The sequence below is a fragment of the Penicillium solitum genome (genome assembly GCF_028829755.1).
Source record: "Penicillium solitum strain IBT 25940 chromosome Unknown utg000001l_segment0_segment0, whole genome shotgun sequence".
Taxonomy (NCBI): domain Eukaryota; kingdom Fungi; phylum Ascomycota; class Eurotiomycetes; order Eurotiales; family Aspergillaceae; genus Penicillium; species Penicillium solitum.
The window spans coordinates 4513077-4537066 of record NW_027072121.1 but is presented as its reverse complement, the minus strand read 5'-3'; the positions used below and the strand labels follow the sequence as shown (position 1 = coordinate 4537066).

General features: G+C 45.1%; 3 protein-coding genes across 3 annotated transcripts; 1 reads left to right on the top strand and 2 right to left on the bottom strand.

The window, feature by feature from the left end:
* Positions 1–960: 960 nt before the first annotated feature.
* N7455_001710 (uncharacterized protein) lies at positions 961–6073 on the bottom strand (the record flags this gene model as incomplete). The annotated part of the gene is made up of 2 exons (XM_065604093.1): positions 961–4795; positions 4857–6073. The coding sequence occupies 2 exons, from the start codon at positions 6071–6073 to the stop codon at positions 961–963; spliced, it is 5052 nt and encodes a 1683-aa protein (XP_065462584.1).
* Positions 6074–6876: 803 nt separating this feature from the next.
* N7455_001709 (uncharacterized protein) lies at positions 6877–7978 on the bottom strand (the record flags this gene model as incomplete). The annotated part of the gene is made up of 4 exons (XM_065604092.1): positions 6877–7014; positions 7504–7596; positions 7711–7777; positions 7908–7978. 4 exons carry the CDS (start codon positions 7976–7978, stop codon positions 6877–6879), a joined length of 369 nt encoding a protein of 122 aa, XP_065462583.1.
* An 8809-nt stretch (positions 7979–16787) lies between these two features.
* On the top strand, positions 16788–18341 carry N7455_001708 (uncharacterized protein; the record flags this gene model as incomplete). The annotated part of the gene is made up of 1 exon (XM_065604091.1): positions 16788–18341. The coding sequence occupies one exon, from the start codon at positions 16788–16790 to the stop codon at positions 18339–18341; it is 1554 nt and encodes a 517-aa protein (XP_065462582.1).
* Positions 18342–23990: the final 5649 nt, after the last annotated feature.

Genomic DNA, 23990 nt, shown 5'->3' with positions numbered 1-23990 from the left:
TCATTTTCCTCGGTTGGAATCTCGCGTCTTTTCAGTCCTGAAACTCTAAAGGACCTGAAAAATGCTGGTGGTTTTGTCTTGCTTGATGGCAGGTAAGCCATACCCTTGCAGATGGCTAGATTGTTTGTCCAAGTCTGCGTGCAAGGAGAAGTTGAGGCCAATGTCCCGTCATTTTGAGCCTACGGAACAATAATGGTCATACCAGCTAGGCACCAAGAGAGACCGCCGGGTTCCGAGTTACAGCCGAGCGAACTAAAAGATCCCCGACGACATTCGAAGCAGAGAATATAGTCTGTAGAAGCTTGTCCTTGGGAACAAGGTCGGACATCTGGTGATGAAGCTTCAAAGTTTCTATTCTATAATTCAAATTCCTAGCCCGCGATATTAGGTGCGGCTTTGCTACCTTCATAACGCCATAAAAATATCACATCAAGCTACTATGGGTCTTAAATGCGGATCGCGAGTGATTTTTGCCAAAGCTTAGGACATTTATTCTAGTTAAACACCTTTGGGCGAATGGTGCGTGCGTAGATTCTGAGCAATTTGACTGGTTTCGCTACATGTATGTAAAGGCAGTTTCTTAAGTGGACCTTTCTTTTCCATGATATGGGCTACTTAAGGTCTAGGAGTACCTAATACACACACACACACAATTTATTAACGCCCGGCGGCTAAGCCGAAAGGGCAACTATCTCTGATCTACTTTACATGTCATAATATATATAGTACTGTGTCTCCTCAGAGCCCATACATAAAGCCTTGCAATATATGTCATCTCAGATGTCCGTATCGCAGCGGATCCTCGCGAGTTAGTAATTTTGTTAGTAGGCTGGCTTGAAGGCATTTCTCCAAGTGTTCAACATCCTATTTTCGGCAGTTGAAGCGCGTCTACCATCGGTAACACGAGGTGGTTGGTGGGTTAGAACGGCGAAAGGGGGTGATTTATGTACGTTGGCATGGTCAGGTGGCCTCGAGTCGGCCGGTGGCGATGGCGAATCGTATTGAGGCCCGTACTGCCTCTAAGTTCGGCGTCCACTTCTGATCATCGGAAGGCGACTTTCCTCCTAGGAAGAAGGATATATTTCCACGGTGGGTGTTGGTACATTGTAGTAGTTCCGTCCGGTGCGCCGTCCATTTTTGACATCGAAATAGGAAGTGCTCCACGGTCTCTCTCGCTTGTCCACACGCACACTGGTCCGTGTCTGCTACGTTGATTCGATATAGATATCCATTGAGTCTTGCCATGCCGGTTCGGAGTTGAGCCAGCACGCTCGCTTCTTTCCACGATAATCGGTCATACAGTTGCCGGGTGTGTTTGCCTGGGAGTGCTGCATCAACTCGTTTTGCGTGTCTCCCTATATTCGCTGGTAGGTCATTGTTGGGAACTGCTTGGGACCGTGCAATATTGAGTGTTGTTGACTTCATCCTTGGGACCTGCTTTTGCGGGACAGCATCTTCTTGTGTCGCGGCTCTGGCCTGTTCCTTGGCCAGACCCCGCAGTTTATTGTCTTCACTCGTTGAGATCCACCGGACGTTGATCTGGTTTCCATTTCTCCTCAGTTTTCTCATCAACTTGTACAGTTGGTAGACGAATTCCTGACCTGACTGTTGTCGAGGGTTCCTTAGTGTCAGAGCCGCCGCTTTGTTGCTCGTGAGTAGCGTAATCCGGTAATCCTTCACTCCAACTACCATGTTCAATGCATGTGCCATCGCTGCTAGCTCCGCGGAGAACGGATTTTGCTCTGCTCTTGCACCCAATGTGACGGAAAGGGTCTTCAATCTCAGTTTTCGATACCGAGGTGGCTGCCTCTCGATCGCCACCCCAAATCCGACCAGCTCGTTCCGAGCCGAACTGCTGGTTGCGATCTGCATTAACCCGCCTAGTACGATCGGTGACTGCGGAGTTGCTTCAACGCCAGCCTGTACGCGTGCTTCCCATGGTGCCAATGTGAACGGATTGATGGTTTCTAGTGTTTCCATGTCGATATGCTTGAGCGCATCGGCTACCTGATACAACGGCGAGCGGTGGTATCTTCTGAACTTCCTGATCCGATCTGTATTTCTGCGGAGAGGATTGGTTTCCGGTAGAGTGTGTATGTCCGTCCACATCTTAGCGGCCCGTCTCCAGAATCGATGCTGCGCAGTGGCAATATAGGCCTCCGCCTCTGCTACGCTGGTCGCGACCGTGAGAAATATCCCCACAATGGCTTGTGCTCCTACTCTTTGGACTCGGTTAATCGGTCCCATGGCTTTATCCTTGCACGCGTGCATCCAGACATTGGAGGCGTAGTCCACGACCGGCGCCACCGTCGAGGTGAATAGCTGCCGCGCTGCTGCTGGGGTTAGGCCCCGAAGTCGCCGAAGCTCCATCGCTGCTTCCAGGCCCTTGGAAGCGGCCCTTGCAATATGTTCCTTGTACTTGAGTCTCGTGTCCATCAATAATCCCAGGATCTTGACGTGGTCTTGGGGTACAACCGTCTGTCCCTTGATGGTGAATGGATCGTGGTCCGATTTACGCGTCTTGGGGGCAAAGTGTATGATAGCTGTCTTTTCAGCTTCAAAGGTCGCTCCGCTTCTCCTTTCCCAGTCGAGGGCTTCATTGATAATTGCTTCGATCTCTTCCCGGTTACTCTGCGCGGTTGACCCGGTCACCCATGCGGTAAAATCATCCACAAAAGCGACCGCTCCTCCTTGGCTATCGATCTGTCTTTGCACGAGGTCTGCGTTGAAGAAGAGAAATAGGATCGGGGACAGGGGCGAGCCCTGCGGTAACCCAGCCTGTGGCAGGCTTTGGACCTCCGACAATTGCCCGTTGATCTGGATGTTCGCCGTTCGTTCCGAACAGAACGCCTCAACCCACCGGAGCAGATCCTCCGGTATGCCTCGTGCTTTCATCCTTTGGAGCAATCGTTCTTTGCACACTCCGTTGTAGGCTCCTTTGACATCGAAGCTGATCAGGCTCAATACCCGTCGGCCCCGCCACGCCGTGTAGATCTGTTCTTGCAAGAGCAAGAGTGCTTGCTCCGCGGACCGCTGTTTCCGGGCTCCAAAGTGGCTGGTCGGGAGCAAGCCGTGGGTTTCCACCGCGTGTGAGATCCTTTCTGCAACTACTGATTCCAGTATCTTGCCCAGTGTCGCTAGGAGTGAGATCGGTCTCCATGATTTTGCAATAGTGTAATTTTCTTTATTCGGTTTTTTGAGCGGTATGATCTTCGCGTGTCTCCACTGTCTTGGCAACGAGCCTTCTGCCAGCGACGCCTGGAATAGTTCAAGGACCCGGTACTTGACCGTGGGCCACGTCATCTTCCAAACTATCGCCGGCAGGCCGTCCTCTCCCGGTGCCTTCCACGATTTCGCTGCAAGAAGCTGTCGTTCTACCTCCTCCAGGGTGATGGCCGGCATCTCCACTGGCTCTCTTTGTGGTCTGGTCCCTTCATCGTCAATGTTGTCCGGCAGGGGCGGGAAGAATTTGGACAGCAACTCCTCTGCTTGCTCCAAGTGGTCAGCGGTGGTGGTCCCATCTGCTCTGACGAGCTGCGGTAATTTTCCAAATGCCGCATCCTCCCCGGACTTCAGATACTTCGCTGCTGTCCATATGTTGTCGTTGTCTGCGAGAAACTCATTCCAGTGCTTCTTCTTTTGTTTACGGATGGCATCATGGTATTGTTTCGCCGCATCCTGGGCCATCTTTTCGAGCCGAGGTGCTTTTCGCCCCGCCCGTCGCTCCGAACGAGCGTGATTTCGCCAGTATGTGTATATATGACGCAGTTGTGTCAGATCAGTTGTCCACCACCTCTTCGCGTGTGGTGACGGCTTCGCTCTTGGAGTTAAATCGTGCACCGCGTCCGAGACCGCAGACATCAGTCGATCGGTTTTCTGCTGTACTGTGCCTTCCGACGGAGTGGCGGCCAGGGTGCTCGCGATTCTAGCATTAATCTCGTTCCATGGCGCGTTCTTCAGTAGAAGCCGTTCCTGATACTTTGGGATTGGCCACGGTGCATCGAACACAGTCTCAATGGCACGGTGATCCGAGCCGTGCTCTGTCCCATGTACCGCACATTTGATCATTGAGTCGGTCAAATTATCGGAGGCCAGGACGAGGTCGATGGTCGACTCGCAGTCCCCGCTCTGTCCACCACCATGCCATGTCTTTGTACCTCGTTTGAGTAAGCTGCTAAGAGCAAGCTCGTTCATGAGGTCAATGATTGGATCCGCTTCACCCTGTCTTCCCAGGGACACCTCGTCTCCTCCCCAGAGTTGATCATGGCGGTTAAAGTCTCCCACAATCATGACCTCCACCACAGCGCCCGTGTCTCGCCGCACCTTTGCAATTGCCTTTCTCAGGTGATCGCAAGCGTCGCTCAGCGCAGAAGCCACCCCTCCTTCCACGTAAACTGATGCTATAAATACCAGTCGTTCGGGAAGCCGAATCACGGCCGCTGTCAGATCTGGCGACTCGATCCGCACTTGCTCCGCTTCCACATCCCTATTGATCCAAAGCATGCTTCGGATTGCCCATCTCCCTTCCCTCCAGGTGGAGGGCACCATCTTGGTCCATTTGTGGTGTCCCATCGGGGTGGTCAAGAGCCGGCCTTGAATCCTCCTCGCTTGGGGTTCCTGAATCGCTAATGCCACGGCATTCTGAGTGTCTTCGTCATTCATTAAGCTCTCATGCACAGCGCCCTGCTTCCTCACATTCAATTGGATCATTCGGAGTGTTTTATTCATGACGTGACGGGTAGAGTTTCCGGCAGTTCTTGCTATACGATTCGTGTGGTCCACCGCATGGAACGCACTTTGGAACCGTGTGATCACAGCGACTGTGGTGATGGCCCTCCGTCGCGCATTTTGCGCACTTCTGGATCTTCTTGCATTGGAATGCCTTGTGACCAATCTCCTGGCAGTTGTAGCATTGCACCGGTCGTGGTCGATATTCAAAAACGCTGGTTGTTCCGGATTCTCCTCCGACATGGAAGTATCCATCGGCCAGGAGTCTCCGTGCATCAGTCCCTTTGGTTAGGTACACGACCATCGATCCATAGGGCTTTGCGGTTTCCCTGCTGCTCAGCCACGTCATTTTGGCGACAGTAGTTTCGTTCTCCTCACCCAGGGCTGCCGCCGCTCCTATCAGAATTTCATGGTTCTCATCCAGTACTGCGGTCCTCTTGACGCTGTCAACCTTAATCGGGTAGAGCTCATCCCGGAGCACCCGGGCTCCCGCACCGATCTTTGTTTCCGCCACTTTCTTCACTAGCTGGTGTTCGGCTTCATCGCGACACGCGATTCTGATCCGGTTGGTATCTCTTGGACTTACAGTGACCGCGCGGCAGCGCCAGTGAGTGTGATCATCCAACTTTCGGATCTCTGTCTCGATTGTGGCCCTGATTGAACCCGCGGATGCCTTCTCACTTTCGCTTTCGGCTATCTTCGAGGTGTCTATCGTGCAGTACAATGTGTCGGTGAAAGTGGTTGGTGTTGTGTTCAACGTTGAAAGAGTCCGTATGTTGCTCGGGTGACTGAGTTGGAGGGTACGGGCGATATCTGCATAGGACGGGGAGCTTGCGGGGGCGGGGGTGCTGTTTTCTTCGCGTAAGGATCGGATCTCGCGCAGGATCTCATCGTGGCCGTTCTGCGCGCATGGTTCGGGAAGGGGTCTCTCTGCCAAGGTCTGCAGCTCCTGTTGAACCTCTGCAAGGGCGGCGCTAAATTCTCCCTTGACTTTCTGCAGTTCTTCTTGCATTTTCTGCATCTCCTCTCTATGCGAATCATCTCGCCGTTTGATGTCTCTCCTAAGTTTCACGAGCTCTTTCACAAGATTGGCGACGTTCGTGTTGTCGCTCTCAGTCGACGCGTCGTCCGAAGTCACCGCTTCACTTTGGGCTACTGGCTTGCCCCGGGTTCTCTCCTTCTGCTGAGAGCGCGTATTTCCCTGCTGGGTTTCGATTTCTTGCTCTTGGCCATAGTTGTTACGCGGTCTGGTGATGCGTCTCGGTCTCAATAATCGTGGCGGTGACTTTTCGTGTTCGTCGCGGTCGGGCGGATCAGGGGTTCGCGTCTCGGCCCGTCCCGACATTTCTGATCCCTTGCGTCGAGTAACAATTACCGCGTCCACCCTAGGAGGCACCTCAAAGATTGTTTCGTGTACAGTCCCACAGTTCATATATGGCCGAATTCTTGTAGATATCTTAATGTGATACAGTCTGTTTCCGGCAGTACAGTCGGATTACAGTACAGTATTATGCGAAATCAGCTATACCTCTGCACTTTTGTGACTTGATTCCCGGAAAATAAATCCCAGGGTCGTGAGTTCTGATTGGATAGAAAGAGAAGGCTCCGCCTTTCAGACCGCTTTCTAGGCTGATAGGCGTATCTTACAGTACAGTATTAAGACATGACTAGATGTATTTTTACGGGAAAATGCTATACGCTTGCTACCCGCTTAAACATCAACATAACGAAGCAACAATCAATAAACATCGCTGTCATATTCGGCCTCTCTGTTGGTCCAAGTGATTCCCGCCAAGGCCACATGGCTGCCTTCCGTTATGTTGGAAGAAATGTCGTAGGTAATGAATATATGAAGGTCGATTTATGGCCGGGAGATTTAACGACTGCAATAGCGAACTATCTTCTCCGCAATGAGCTTAGGTAATTCTTTCGGATTACATTTTTATGATATCCACTGAAATCAATCTTATTATTTCAAGATTCATTGGCTTTTTAGACCACTTTATAGCGTATTAATTAGAGAAGGCTGAGAGTATACCTATATATAATGATTAAATCCCTAGGTCGACTACGTCGCTATATCTCTTTTCCTGAGATTAGGTACTTACCGGACTCCGCTATCCTAATAAAGGTCAATTGAAATTCTCCTTATTTCTTCTTCCTATTAAGGCCTAAGTATAGTTCGTAGCCAAAGTCTTTACTTAGGTCGTTAAAACGGAGCTTCTTATCGATTATATCAATATTTTCAATATCTATAGGCTCCAACTCGAAAGTAATATCAAAGTTCTATTTAATTCGCTTAACTGACTTTGATTTAGGGATGACGGAACGGCTATATGCGATACCCTAGGCTGAAAGGGTTAGTTAGTTAGAGAGATATCATCTCGGCATAAGTGGTATATATACCTAAAGCGACTTAGTTTAAGGTCTTTCCGTACTTCTTTCCGATTTCTACTAGGGTCTGATCATTCACTAGCTGACTATATTCCTTACGAGAACTATAGATTTTATTTTAGTTTCTAAATAGTAAATACTATATTATATAAATATCATTCTTCCGATAGAAGTCGTAGAATATCTTTTATTAAAGCTAGGGGTAGAGCTCTATCTAGTATACGGCCGGTTTAATCGCTATATTATTAAGAATACGTTCAACTTCCTTTTAGGAAAAGTTAGAAATTCCGATAGCCTTAGCTTTACCGGATTTAACAAGGCCTTCTATAGCTCTATATATCTTTGACTAGTTAGTAGGTATTCTCGAGGCTACTATCTAACGAGGCTTATATCGAGATAGTCGATATTATTAGTGATTAGCTTCCCGTCTTTATTAGACGGGAAAGGATCATCTCTACGCTTAAAAGCAATAGGCTAGTGTATCAAGAATAGGTCGAGATATTCCAGACCTAGATCATTTAATAAAAGTTGTACTGCTTAGTTAAGATCCTCGGGATAATACTTATTATTCTAGAGCTTACTAGTAACAAAAATTTCCTCTCGAGGAATACCACTTTGCTTTATAGCTTTGCTAATAGCAGGCTCAGTACCATAGCTATAGAAGTCAGCCTTATTATCTGTATTGAGTTATCGAGGGAGAGGGCTACTATCTTGCTATATTAATATGGCGATAACCTACGTGAAGAGCGGCAAGGACTGCTACTTCTTAGGCCTCCTCGTCTTACTAGGTTCCGAGACTAATGGCAGGAATCTGAGCGCCGTTAGAAAGAGTGAAGGTTTTCTGATTGTCGGTCATTATGATAATTGCGATAGGCAGTTCAAATGTAAGATCTCTAGATAGTAAGCCGTGAGCTTAATATATAATATATGCTTGTGTTCTTCAGATATCAAGTTTAGCATTTCCGAAAGTTGATGTTTTTATGACGTCGTCTATAACCCCCCTACTGTCAATAGTGGAGTATTTTATAAGAACTTAGTATATGGCTTGCTAGCTATATCTGGAATTGTACTAGCTTGTCGAGGCTTGACATGGTAACGTCACATTGGTGTCATGGGTTGATAGCGCCATCATCAAGTGAACGCAACCATTCCAAGCCTGTTTATTTGATACAGTAGTACATCCTTTCCTTCATGGATAACCAACCACATGTGCTTTCGAAGGGCCCCTTTCAGCATGCTGAACATGTTAATTAATGACGTCCTAGCCCATTATCATCAATCAATTAGCGTCGCAAATTATCGATTCGAACGACCAAAGCCTTCACGAGTCCGGGTGCGCCAAACAAACCCAACCCCCGACCATAATGGCAGTGGTAATTATCTGTTATTAGTAACGATCGCTATTTATAATAATACCGCTTTTTGTACTAGTACTAGTTTTCGGTGAAAGTAATTTCGATGATAAGCTATGGTCTCCAGACCACCTTATTCTGCTAGCATCGTAGGTAGTTGTTAAGATATCATTATATGGTCGGTATTTCCTATCGATAATATATATATGCGCTTCGAAAATTAAGCCTAGCTATATCATGGCTCGGTATCTTTTCGCTTAGGTAAGTAGGACTAAGGACTTTCCCCCTTTCTTCATCTATATAAAGTTATTATTATACTATTACTCGAGTGGCCGGCTATCCTCACTTAGTAGCTTGCTCTTCTTATCCGTACCTAACCATTTTGTGATACCGTTATAGATATAGTATCTCCTTATTAACTATTACTCGCCACTCTATCCGGTAGTGGATATACGTTAGTAGGTCTATATTGTAGGTTCTCCTATGTTCCTACTTACAACTAGAAAATTTTGAGGTTAAGTAAGGGTGGTATATTCGATAAGTCTAAGCTATTCTCAACTACGCTAGATAAGGAAGGGTTTAGGTTCGATAGTACTACGAAGGGGCTGCCACAATAGTTAGGCGTTGGGACGTAATACGAGTAGTCTTCCTATGATTCGTGGTCTGTCAACTGGGTTGCATTATCGAGGCGATATTAGTTCAACTCTCACAATTATCACGATTCTTATAAAAAAGTGAAGATAGGAGAACTATATTAGGATTGACGCTAGTAACGAACGAGAAGTGCACTAGATAGCAGAACTTATAAGATAGACTAGACTGCGGCACGATCCACAATATCCGCGGATATCCACAATCCATATCCGCAAACTGCGGATATAGATATTTTTTGATATCCAAGATCCGCAGCCTTACGGATTTGGATATGGACCTCATATCCATTGGATATCTGCGGATATCCAATGGATATCAAACAATACAAACATGCCTAGACTCGTGACCTCAAGGGGTATATATTATTATTATACATTCCTGTGTATTTTTCGTGTAATACTTGGTACTCGAGGTTATTGAATATCACTAGGTAAACCGTAAGTATAATTTCTGACCGAGGTCAGAAATTATAGGTAGAAGGTCAAGTACTGTTCTACTCACAGTAGTATACAATTGGAATCTCTAACCACGGTCAGAAATTCAGTCTATACATTTTTTGGGGGGTTTATGAATTTGAATCTTCTAGGCCCTATTTACTATTCATAGATCTAACTAGAAGCCATCTAGTAACCTTGGCTGTTTTCGAATCCGCCCTAAACGGCCTAGCATACTCCTATCGACCGGTATCTCTAGAAGCTTATTATCCTCTTCAACAGCCTTATATGGTCGTTTTTGAGGTTATTTTCCTTTTGCCCGTCTACGTCGCTTAGCACTATCATCATCCGAGTTATTATCACCGCTCTTAGTATGCTAGGTAGCCTCGAGTCTAGTCTCTTGATCCTCCTCCTCGTTATCACTAATAGGCTCTAAGACCTCAAGCTGTGGTAATGATCTCCGGGTTTAATCTAGTAAAGTAGCTTTACCTTAGGATAGATGCTCTTTGATAATCCCTAGCTCCTCTTACCGAAGATCAAAGTTGGTAGCAAACTGATATAGCATCAGGCCACGGATTGTACTCGGCTTCAATTGACCACAACGGTAATAATAGATATCACGAGTACAGTTGAATAGTCATTCAACACCAGCACCACTAGTAGGGATAGATAGAATGTCCCTTACCATCCTAGCTAGGGTCGGGAAGCTCTTCTTATGTTCCTTCTAGAAAAGTCGAGGTTTCTGTCGCTCAATTCCACGAGCAAGATATCGTGCAATCTCGTCGTCATCTGGTTTTGCAAGCTCTTCCAATGGCTGGTTCTAGGATGCACAAGTAGTATCAAGATCACAGTTATCATTCTTATTAATAGCTACTCCAGAAGTCTCTAGTGCTACTAGGTCATTAGTATCATAGGTAAGCATCTTCCTATATCGATCAAACTCTCGGCTTAGGACCTCTTGATAACGATTCACATAATCAATATCACCCTGCTAATTAGTCGAGGAAAAGTACCGGAGCTTCTTTGATGGAGAGAAGATTGTTACTAGAGCATAGATGTCACTATAAGGCTCGTAGTCGGTGGCAGTGTAGTACTTGGAGAGCTTTTTCTTTGCTATTTAGAGTGCCCGTAACATCCGTTTCTTCTAGATCATACCTTTATTCTTAAGCTTCGCCTCGGCTGCATCGAGATAGGAGAAAAGCTTATTATAGATGCTGTAGATATTGTGTGTGGTAATATCCTTTATCTTTGATAGCATCATCATGAAATCAAAGAAGGGCTTTATTAGAAGAAGAAGATACTCGACTTGACGCCACTCTTCTAGATCGAGCTTGAAATAAAGATATTAATGATCAGTATAATACTAATCATAGAATGGCTGGAGCTTCTTGGCCCGGTTAAGTATCAAAAATATTAAATTCTATCGTATCCGAATATCTTGGATTGGAATTAATATAGGCTCCGGCTGAAGGGCCATAAATGCCTCCCGACGTTATAGGCTTACATTAATAAAGACTGCTAGTCCTCGGATCTTCTATACTTTTATTAGTCTAGCTATTATAAGGATCTAGGGGTAGAAGATATACCTTTTTTAATATATCTGTGATCTAGATACCGCCGGAGGTATTACGCTTATTCTAGAAGGAGTGGGTTTTTTCCTCGGACCACTCTAACTCGATCTCTTTGTTGCTTGGCACTGCCTTAAGCTTCCCAAGAAGCTTATTTAGACTTAGCTGGATCATATACGCGATACATAGGACACGGAAGATTGAGATATCTGATGAATGCTAAGACTGAAGGTAGTCCTAGATACTCTGTATCAAAGTATTGTTGTTAGTTGCGTTGTCTGTAGTCACTGATAGGACACGATCCGAGATACCATACTCTATTAGGATCTAGGTCATAGTTTTACTAAGATTTTCACCAGTATAGGAGCTATAGAGAGGCTTAAAGCCTAGAAGAACCTCACAGTAATCCTAGTTATGATCGATAAAGTAACCAGTGATAGCCATAAAGGCCTACTAGAAAGGAGAAGTCTAGTAATCCAAGGCTATTGATAGCCGACACCCCTCTGGAAGTCTCTATAGAATCCCCTTCTGGTTATTCTGGATTATTATATCGAGATGACGTCGAATGGTTCGTGCTGATAGAATTGTAAGTTTAGTGGATGATTGTTAAGTAACCTCTAACATACGGTGGAATTGGGGGTGTTCGATCACTCGAAAGGGCAGATATATAGTCGAAATGAATCTCAGAATAGTATTAGAGAGATGGTCTTAGGTAAATGATATGCTAGTAGTACCTGGCTAGATCAAAGTACTTAATGTTAGCTGCTAAATTATAAAGAACTTGACTACTATAGTAATACTAGTTAAGTGCCCTGGTTAATATACCATTCTTTTAAGAAGCTGGTCGATTCTTAGGCCACTTTTTTTTAAACATGCTCCAGTTTTAAGGTGTGCTATCATAGGCGAAGAACCAGCACGCCGGAATCTTGGATGGCCAATCGTATAGAGACATACCTTGCACATAACCTTCGGCTTTCTATTTTTATTATTTGTAACCTGGTAGAAGCTATCCTAGATATCCGATTTACTTTTTGATTCCTATCGAATTATGTTCCTAATATTAGACTAAGATCTATACTTAGTTATAAGCCACTAACTAACGAATTTATTGCGTAAGTCCTCCATATCATTACATATAGAATCAGATAGATATAAAACCTAGTGCTTTTAAAGGGGAGGTCCGACGCGAGTAAGGGATAAGGGCGTAAGGGTTAAACGAGTTAAACGAGTCGGCGATATCGATAGGACTGGTATTTGGATACCCAAAAAATCGGAGAAGTTGTTAGGGTAAATCCGATCAGAAGCTAAATCCATATCTGAATTAGTGAACGAGAACTATGATTAAGACATTAAGAAGTTAACAATTATAATATATAGTATAGTAGGGTGCTTAAAAGAATAGAGAGGCTTATATCTAAAGTAGTAGAGGTTTTCAGGGGTAAAGTAAGCGTACTAGGATATTCTAACTTAGACTTACTTTTGATGTGGTTTACCTAAATGATTGGCTGTATTATATATTAGTACGGATAATTAGAGGATATCCTACGGATTTTGAGGATATCTTAAGGATATTGAGGATATCTTACGGATATTTTGTGGATATTTTGTGGATATCCATAAGATATCCGTAAGACCTCGAAACTCGCAAAGTCCGCATTTCAAGAACTTCTATCTCGGATTTCTCAAGTTCTAGTAGTCAGAACAAATTGAAAAAATAATCAGTAGATAGCTAGGACTCTCGGCTTTTATTTAAGCCTAAGGTTGAAATAATTCATCTAATAATAAAGGTTTTGATTTTCCATATTCTATTTCTTACGAAGTTTATCATTGTTAACAGTCGTTAAATATATATTTCTATATATAACTTATAACAAAATCGTCAATCTACGGCTATCTTTATAATAAAACGTCGGACTAAGAAAACTACGACACTACCTATAAATACTGTATAAGGAGACCTTCGATATATATCTATTTCCTAAAATTTTAAAGGGCCGACCGTTGATTAAAGGGGTTAGTTCTATCAGGACCAAACATACGTTTATTTCAACGGTAAGGAAATATTGGTAAGCTGCATTAAGATCATGTGACAGGCTATAAGGGGGAAAGTAAGCGAGAGTTATGCTAGTGCGGATATCTAAGGATATCCGCATTGCGGATATGGATATCAACTCATATCCGCAGTGCGGATGTGGATATCAACTCATATCCAATATCCGCAAATTGCGGATATAAGGATCGATCTGATATCCATTGGAGCGGATATGCCGCAGTCTAAGATAGACGAAAACATCTTTCCCAGCTAGGTTTAGTTCCTCTGTAAAGTAAGCAGAGGCTATTACACTATAACTGGCGAGTAAAGACCACCGTTCGCTACATATGGAAAGAATAGGTGGTAGCAGGCATAACATGGCAAACGGGAGAGGGGAAGCTAGCTGGCGATCTGGCAAGATCACGAGATCCACCAAGCGATTCCAAGTGGTTCTATGTAATATACGGTACTGTGACGATGACTCATTGCTGACCATACAAATATTACAATGACAGTTTTGCCAAAATTCTGAGGCGGTGACCTCACCCGGCCTAGCGCGCGTCGGGATTGGTTTCTCCGAATCAAGAAGAAAGAGTCTGGAGGTATAGCTGATTTCGAAAAGTACTGTATGAAATTAGTTTCTGGTACGAACCTCACAAATTAGGCTGCAACAATCTGAGAGGGTATTTATTCAATTACGTAAACATATTATTTTCCCTCTTTCTATGATTTTCTTACCTATAAAAAAGCATTTAATGAAAATGCTGAGCAATCCAGTTTAGTCCTTTTACGAATGAAAGAACCCTCAATCTCGATTCTTCACGACAAGCTACGAAATGGGCCAAGTTGTCCAAAAAAGCCCAGACGAAGGTCAATTGGAACATTAACATAGCCTATGATTTGCTCAACAAGCTATTATGACAGTCGTTTTGGAAACCAAATAATATTGCTCACCGGTCTATGCCATAGTATTCTGTACTGGTGTGAGGAGTAATTTTATCGATGATAGCTTTAGGAGCGGTGATGAGCCATTTTCAAAATTTTACAATTGAAGCACATGAAAAACCTCTTGAAGGTATCGAAAGATCAGTCAAGTAGAATTATTTTTAGTCACAAATGAAATGTGCCATTATGAACTAAGAAATACTACTTGGCAGAACTTTGACATGGGGGTCCTAGTTGTAGATTTAAACACTATCGCTATGTAATGAAGTATGATGATGATTGATTGAAGCTCATGAACTGCGCATTTTGACTGGCCAAGTTCGGTCATTGAGATACTGCGATCTGTGGAACTAGTCGATCTACTTGCCGTTTCTCCGCACTTATATGAGATAGCAGAGGAAGCGATAGAAAATGCATCCGTTCAGATTAAACGATTTCACCAGCCGAACTTCTTCTGTTCACGGTTACAGAACAAAATTCCACGAGTTAGATAAACACTCCTTGGTGATGATCTCAGAAAATAATGACTTTTGATCCAAAGAAGCATTCGCATGACCTACTACTACTCCACCACCTCAGTACAACTGCCTCGGAGACAACCCTCATCCGTCAGCCCAATCTGGAAAAATGTAATGAATTGCTGAAGCTATCTGTTCCTGGTGCTTCCATATGTATTGAAGAAGTGATGAAAGATGCCAGAGAAATCTTCTACCGAATCGCAGTCAGCCATCCAAGATTCCTCTCCTCTATTCCGTCGCCAGTATCGCCACTTTCCAAGCTTGAATATGGTTTGACCACGGCCCACAATCCCTTCGGTGAAGCTGGGAGGCAGGCGCCAGGGTGTGTACCATTGAGAGCGGCTTGACTTAGCGGATTGCAGGGATATTCGGCCTACCGTCATCAGCGGTTGGGCATTTTGTCTCCGGTGCTTCTATGGCCAAACTCACTGCGATGAAAGTTGCGCGAGATCAAATTCTCAATGTTGAAGAGCGTTCGAATGGGGCCGTCTATATCTCGGAACAGGCTCATTTGTGCATTCAAAAGGCCCTTTGAATCATTAGCATTTCGGGCCAAGAAGGCGAAATCAAAGTTGGTTGCAAGTTCCGAATGGATCTCTCACTACTGAAGACAACCATCGATGACGACCTTTAAAATCATCGAAAACCATTTCTACTTATGGCAAGCTGTGATACTACCGATACTGGAAGTATGATGGCTTCAAACGAGCTCGCATGTACAGTGCAATATCGGAAGATGTGGCTGCATATAGATGTTGTGATATAAGGTTGGTGCAGATCAGAAACAAAAAACCTCTGAACTACAACAATAGATGCAGCCCACAGTGGCTCGGTCGCTTTCTCTGTGACTCATCGACCAAAGAACAAGGAAATCTGCTTCGCAGATAGTATCGCCTGGGATGCTCATAAATGGCTATCTCAAAGCCATGGCTGCGGCGCCGTCTTCTTTCGTCACCAATCTCAATAGTTGGAAAGTTTGGACGTGGAACGCCAAGAAGGGCTTCCCAACCCCTGAGACTGGGGCGTGGAAAAGACCCGTCCGGCACACCATATAAGACTGTGGTTTACATTACACGTGCTTGGTCTTCAAAAGATCGATCAAGCGATTAGCCATGGATTTGAGCTTTCAGCGCATCTAGAGTGTATGAGCAGTACCTTGGTTGACTGGGAGATCATCTCGCCGAGGTGGCAGCCTCACTATGAAGAATATAACAGCCTGGCGAAGCACATCTTTATAACCATGTTGCTGAGCTTTCCCAACCGCTTCAAATAAGCGATAGAGTAACGCTCGTAGGTGGCTTACGAGACTGTGGAATGCGCCTGAGAGCGTTTACAGTACAGAGAAGGTGCATAGTTCAGAATCTGCGATATAAGAAATTCTTCATTTATGTAATCTTTATGGAGAACATTTTGGCCGGCCGGTACAAAGGGTTGATTAGATTAGGCATGCTAAAGAACAGCTTTTAGAAGATAGTTGTATTTTAAATAGTACTATTGTCAACCGAGAAGCAGGGATTATCATCGATAATAGTCGAAAGATAATGGGCAGGGGCTGTGCAAGCATTAAACAATGCGTCGTCTATTACTATTTGTGCACTTCGACCAAATCTGTTCGGGCACTTTGGGCTCTTCAATTGGCCCACATTGCAAGACTCCATTTTAAATACGTGCCCCTGAGCTGAAAACCCCGATCCAAAATGATTGGCCAACTCAGGTTAAAAACATGACGCCCGAGCGTCCGCTTTTGACATGTCATATTTTCAGTTGGACCAGATGCGTAAGCATACGGACGGGGTTCAGACTGGCAGTGCAAGTCAGGCTGGTGCTACTGCCAAACCAATACGATCAATTTGAATTGGATCTTCGTTGATGAGACGTATTCATGACCACCCAAGAAGACCAAAGACTTCAGAACAGCCCAGGCTTCATAGGGCGTTTTGACTTTCCGCTATCAATTTACCCAGGTGCCCACCAGGATCTTCTTTATTTCGTCGTTTCCATTCACCATAATTCTGGTTTGTATTTGAAAATAACCCTGTCAAGTCACATTACTGTGGACAATCCATTTTCTAGCGTTTCCAAAAGGCCCATGAATTGCGAGTCGGGGTACAACGCAGCATCAGGTCCGGACATCACTGGCGCAAGACGAGAGCAAATTCGCAATGACCAACTGTATACTCACCGAGAGTGTGATTGATGAGATGAAAGAAAAAATGAGAAATATCTACGCAGAGCTGGGCAAAGTGGAGAAGAGTTGCACCGAAAAGATTGAAGATGTCTCACAGATGAACGAAAACACGATGTTATCGCATGATCAGTGGAATACCATCACCTCGTTACACCAAGAGCTCATTGAGAAACATTACGACTTTTTTGTGGTTTCACAAGATCTAGCAGCCATCGCGACCATAGGAAACCTGGCTGAAAAGCACAACATGCCCGCCCGTATGTGGAGTTACGGGATCTATCGTTACCTGGAACTGCTACGAAAACATCGTGCTCACTCGCTCGACGTGCAAGAACATTTGCTAAATTTCACACGTCTATCATATCTGATGGTGACACTTCTTTTGGAGAGGATATCGCCTTTCAGGGAGATCTGGACCGAATGCCTGGGCGATCTAGCGCGGTATCGTATGGCGGTGGAGGACACAGATGGAGCGGATCAAAGAACATGGGCAGAGGTATCGAGATTTTGGTATAACCACGCTACAGATCAGTGTCCTGAAGCTGGTAGGATTCAAAATCACCTCGCTGTGATCTCGCGCCCGGATACATTGCAGCAATTTTTCTATTACACCAAAGCACTGATAATCGCGCGCCCATTCTCAGACGCGTGGGCAAGCATGAAACAGCTGGTCCATTCTATTCCTGGGGCACCGGGTGATAGGAACATCTTGGTCAATTCTTTTATGGCTGCTCATGGTGCCCGTATCTTGGACTTGCCAGTTGAGCAGTTCGCTCTTCGGTCGAGGATCTTCCTTACGAATCTGCGCCAAGACGTCGGCCGTTTAGGTCAAGAAGCACAACAAGGCATCTTTGTTACATGCTGTAACATCGGTGCAATACTTCAATATGGCAACAAAGATGGTTTCATTGCCACGGAGTTCAATTCAACCGACAATACTACGCTTGGAGATGCCTATGCTCTCGCAAAACAGTGGGCGTCTAAAGCACACGTCGACCCAAACAGCCATGTCAGTACCGATTTATCATCTCAATACGCATTCAGTGCAAGCTCATTCGCTTTTCATACTTTGGCCATCATCCTCAACCAGCCTGATGACTGGAACTTGCAGCCTGCTGTGCATGTCTCTATGGCCTTCCTGTGGTGCCTTACGCTCCACCCAGCAGTCATCCAGCGACTTGAGCGGCTGGTCCCATGGTCGATACTTGCCAACTACCTGAACAGTCTGTTTCAGCCCAACGTCAATATTTCAACGATCAAAGGCAAATCATTCCCCCGCATTGATGGCACCACCCCACAGCAGCTGCCGGAGGACCTTTTAATTAGAGGCCACACTTGGAGCCGACTTTACTACCCTGCCATGTTTTTCGACGCGACAGCCATGGCAGAGGACAGGCCATTGATTGAGGATCCTTCCACAATGCTCCTTAGAGTACACAGGTGCCTGTGGCTTGGAATGCAGATCGCATCGGTCTGCCTCACCCGAATTCACTATAATGTACTCTGGTCTAACCTAGTTCTGATTTAGTATTCTCGTTGGATGAAGTACGACGATATTTTACGGTTCACGCCTACCAGACTTGCATACGAATTTGCGCCAATCTCTCAATCCCTAGACCACCTCAGTGGGAGTCTCTACTCGACACCTAGGCTCATGGATTAGGAAATGAGGGAAGCTTTGAAAAACCCACAAGGTGACCATCATCTCTCTTGGTCGGAAGATAGGGACCACAATATCAACTATGTATAGTGAGTAAAATCGAAACAGTAGTCGAAGATTTCTCTTTTGCGGATCAGAAAGCGCATCGCAACCTGTGTTTTCATAAATGTAAACGCAAGTTGACACAGACAAATTGTATAAATGCGGCAGACTCGGCTTTGAGTCCCACGTCTGGCTGGTAGCTCTGAGTTATTTCATAGTTGAGCCGTCGAGAAAGATCGCTCCTGGGCGCGGGTTGAGAGATGAGGACATTTGCAGGCCAATGTTACTATGTAGCTTTTTCATTAGCCTCACTAGGCGCAAATGCAGCATCGGAAGAACGAAAGTCTGGAAGCGCTGAGAGAAAAATCTCTTGACAGAAACCAATGATCAAAATTCTACAGTTACTAGTGGTAGTATCAAGCCAACTACCTGACTACCTTGACGCTACGAGGTCGAAAATTCAACACAAAACCTTTCTAGCCTTGCATCAACGTTTTTTTCTTGGTCAACTGCTAAGATCTTGAAACACGAGACACTGATTCTCTAAGATGAACGACCAACCAGAAGTGAAGTCCCAATCGCCCCCAACACTATACTTCGCACAACTGTGCCAAGACTCCTGTCTCATCCCCGAGGTTTCAATAGTGATGCTAGAGGGTTCATCAATTTTGCACATTGCGACGTTAGCGCTTTTGCTTACTGCGCCAGTCCTTCAGTTCTCTGTCGTCATAAAGAGAGATAGGCATATGAGCAGCTAGACCCTAGAGTCTAGAAGAATAGTAAGCGTTGCACCTTCTTCTATAAGAACAATCAAACTACCAAGAAGCATGCACTTCGAGTACACCCCCGGACCTCGGTTTGACGGTGGTGGAGAAACGGCAGGCTTCTCAACACCTGTTGTATCGTACGCACCTGAGGCATGTCACAAAGCAACAACGTATACAGTTTTGAAGATACATTCTCCGATCAAGGGACACAAAGTCCTACCTGTGGAGCGACGAGTGATATCTTATTGGGCAATCACTTACTTGTTAATTAGCAACTCATCCGCATATTACCTGTAGTCGAGTAGGGTGCACTTACTCTTCTTGGCCAGCCACTACTATCTTGTGGATACACATTGTGGAGATCATATGGCCCGCAAGACAGCCACATGGACATATTTATGACCTCTCTGAAGCGAGTATCAGAATGACAAAATCAGGGGCTCCAATATTCAGGTCTAGAATGTATGCACGGGCTACTTGGGCTACTTGGGCTACCTGGGCTACTTGGCCATCGATCGTATACCGTATTCTAATATTCATTCATTATGGATGGGGATCGGGCGTGTAGAGTGATATATAGCCCCGTCGAATAATGTGTGGCTACATCAAGGCGGGACCCAGACGGTAGTGATCAACGCTGAGATGCTATAGTTGATCACCACTGTTACTTCGACCGCCGCTGCCGAGGGGTCCAAGCTAGCCGGAGCTTAGAGGCCTACTTAAGGCATGAACACTTGTGAGCAAGCTCATTCTCCAAAATTTTCTTTCATTTTCATTCATACATTCATATGGCTTCATTCTGCATATACTGGTAGATGATACATCCAATTCTCATCGACTCTGGTTTTCACACAATTTGCAATTGTTTCCATCTGAAAAATGACAAACTTCACTGACCGCGCATCTGATGAACGCGGTACTCGGACCTTAATACTCCTGTGGATCACAGCAGGTATCGCACTTGTTGTTATAGCTTTACGGATTTCCAGAGGGGTCAAAGAAAGATATATCTACGTGGAGGATGTTACCATCCTAGCATCTGCAGTGAGTGCTCCGCTCATGTAATTTGCAGCATAAGATATCTGACCTCAAATACAAGATTGCGGCAATAGTTTACTGTGCTAAAATCACAAATATCATTAACGCAGGATATGGACGGCACAAAATTCTACTGGGCCAGGAAGAATACGGAAATGCAAATTCCGAAATGATGTACTCTCTTGTCTGGGGAAACATCTCGACAGCCGTCTGCAAAATCTCGGCGGCAATATTACTACACCGGGCGGTAGAGATCACAACTTTCAGAGTATGTTCAATACTGCTGACGGCATTCGGATCGGTGGTATCACTTGCTTGGATCGTGCTGTTAGAAACGACCTGCATCCCTTCTCGACTGTTACCAAAGATAGGAGTGGCTGGTGGAGGTGGGTACTATCTAATATTTTCTATCAGCAGGATTTGTTCAACTGATGGATTGCAGTGCTATCAATTCTACTCTATGTTCACCTTGCAGGTAATGCGACCATTGTCGTATGGACGCGGGATGCTCCTCTCCAAAAAAGGCTGATTGGTTGTGCTTTTTGTGGGTCGATTGCCCTGTAAGTTGAATCAAGTTGTTATGTTTTTAGGATGAAGAATAGAATTAACGTGAATTGTGATAGAGCTGTACCAGTGGTTATTATCAAATGCACGAATCTCAAGGCTCTCGCTGTTGGGCATGACATGACATGTGAGCTTTCCCTTTGGGGAGAGGGGGTCTTGAAACCGACCTATGTCCAATCCATTTTCTGAGGGGAAAGAGCTGATGATTGATTAGATACGATGGCCCCATTGCTAATATGGATAAAGTGAGATCATTCGTCTGATCTAGTGAAGCACAGCTAACACTTGCCGGTTAGCTTGGAATTCTGCGTCTTTTCTATCGTTTCAAGCCTGGGGCCTCTTCGTATGACCTTTTTCAAGGCGAATGAGCCCGAAGGCAACACTACAAAAAGTATCAATACAGTGAGTAAGTGCTTCTTTCCTCAGCTGGTCAAAGACTCACAGACTTTTGTGGTACCACTATAGTAAGGCTTTGAGTTGATCCCAGGCGCTCGGCAATACTATCAAATCACAACTCGGGGGGAGGCATGGACTGGAGCCTATTCACATTTTTCATGACTTGTTGGCTACTCTATTTGGTTTGATGTAAAACGAGGTTGGTTCATCTCCCAGTGAGGGAACAGCATACCGCATCCCTCCACGTATCAGCGCATCTTTTATAAGATAACGATTTTTGAAGCCATCGTTGATCAAATCTAGCACATTGTCTCAGCGGTTAAACGAGCACATAATTCTGTATGCGGCATCCACAAAGTGATCTATTATCTTGGCAACAGATCGCGGAACTGTCTGGATATTGAGCGATGTGTTGCTCTCTATCAAAGGCCGTGAAGCGGAGAGTCATGGAGTGGAAGGCATATAATGAGACGCCTTCTGAATGAAGAACATGTATTTTCCAAGTTTTCTATCTCATTCAGGAACGATTCTTTCTATATAAAACACTAATATATAGCTTTCTATAGCACCATTATATTCAATCCTATAGGATTGTGCACGCCCTCAAAGCCCATACGCATTCGCTCCAATCTATGCCCAATTCACCTAATGCCCGGCTGCTGTCTTTCGGATATGCCAATTTGCAGGTTGCAAAATATTTTGGATCCTTTACGAATGATGACCGAGCTCAGATTCACATCCTGTCTAATACAAATAACCGCCAACCCAGAAATGTTCAAAATTCAATAAGAGTGGTTGGTAGAGCTCCGCATCAACCGCGGTTATGACCGCTGCGGTGCGTTTAGGTAACCGCGAAAACGCGGTTGAGGTTTGGGATTTTCCTATATGCGGTCGCTCAGGCCACATCCAGAAACCGCACATGGTCAACAGCGGGTAGACCGCGGTTGGGCAAACGGGCCAAACAGCCAAGACCCCATGAATTATACATATTTTATGCAGACCACGACACTTGGATAGTATAAAAGCTGATAAACATGTAATCCTAGATCTGGATTCTTTATGAACTCAAGATAACTGAGCTTTTCAGCAATTTTGTGCGCCTGACGATAGCTTAATTAGGCTAGTTATGTATTTGCGGTCTCTCTGCGGTTGACCGCAGTCTGACCATGCGTTTTTTTAGTGCGGTACGGTGGGAATTTTGCTTAACCATAGTTAGCGCGGTTGGGGGGTGCGGTTGGGCTTTGCCTTCCCATGCACTGGTTGTGACGAGGTCCATGGTGGTGTGACAGTTCAGGGACTGGGAGCAGAAGAGGTCGACATTGGAAGAAAAAACTGGGTAAATTGGCCTGAGGCCTTTTAAGTCGTAGAGGAAGATGGGGATCTCAGCCTTCTCCCAAACTTCTTTCCTTTCCTTCTCATCTTGCTTTCTTCGTATCGAACGACCCAGAATTCAACTGAATTTATTGGAAATTGCCTCATCACAAGTCGGCAAAATTTCCAAATGGGTAATACCCTTTCCTATCGCACGATCACAGGTAATCTTTAATTGTCAAACACATTACGCTTTTCTCCGAGGGCAGCGCTATTTCGTTTTTGAGTATAAACATAACTCAAAATGGACTTATTAGGAAGATGGGCCAGGTCGGGTTTTCTTCATTGGATTTTGGGTAATACCATCTGATTCGAAAAGGCGGCTACAGGAGGAACCGCTTGGTCAAAGTCATGTAATCAAGCAGCAGATTGATGTATCGAATGTCTCCGCGATGGCCTGCCATCCATAGGCTTGAACGCGGTTTTCCGCCGACCCAGTGCACTGGAAAATTCGTTCTCTGCGCAAGCAATGATTCTATCACGTCAGAATTTTCGAAGTTTGACGGCGTCGGCCAGAACAGCGGTAAGTTTCTTTTGGTCTCCGACGTGCATATAATAGTGACTTCAGAATTTCTAAAAGAGGCTCTGATTCTCCCTCCAGGGGGATTTTTTTTCCACCAGACGGGGGAAAGGTTTCAATGTTTCCAAGCAAGTCTCGCTTCGCTTTTTTAACCTCCTGAAACCATATAGTTGTCGCTGAATATTGGATTCGACAAAATTAAGACTTCATTCTCCAGTGGCCTTTCAACTGACTGAGTCCGGTGGGTGTACTCATCCACGATCGCCTGGGTTACCAACATATAGGGTAGGACATCACGGATTATCAATTAACTATACCACAAACTCAACCCGTGAATATCTTCCTAATGATACATTGTGATCAAAATATGTCTGGTTTCCTCATAAGCTGCGACGACCTTTTTATTCCCAAGGGGCCGATTGAATTTATGGTCAAAAGTTGCATATAGAAGCAAGCTAACGGCACGAAAAGGTTTCAATAATCAATGCGAGTGGCAATAGCCACGGCCAGAGGGGTCACATTCGTTTGAGTTGACGATTTGCCCAATGACCCTCAATTATCATCAATTTGATGTCGGCCAACCACTTTGCCAACGTTGTCATGCTCGGCAGAACTTGTTGCTTTTTGTATCCAGCTCCGAGGCTATGTGGTTGAAAAGCAAGGCCAACAAAACAAGAACTAGCAGTCATCCACCTCGTTCCATAGCAGGGCGTTAGTGGAGTTCAGCCAGCATGATCAAGAACAATAAGTCTAGTAAATGCTGGTCTTTCATCAAACAGCCAAGCTTGAAATTGGTTTCTAGCTATGGACTTTCGAACC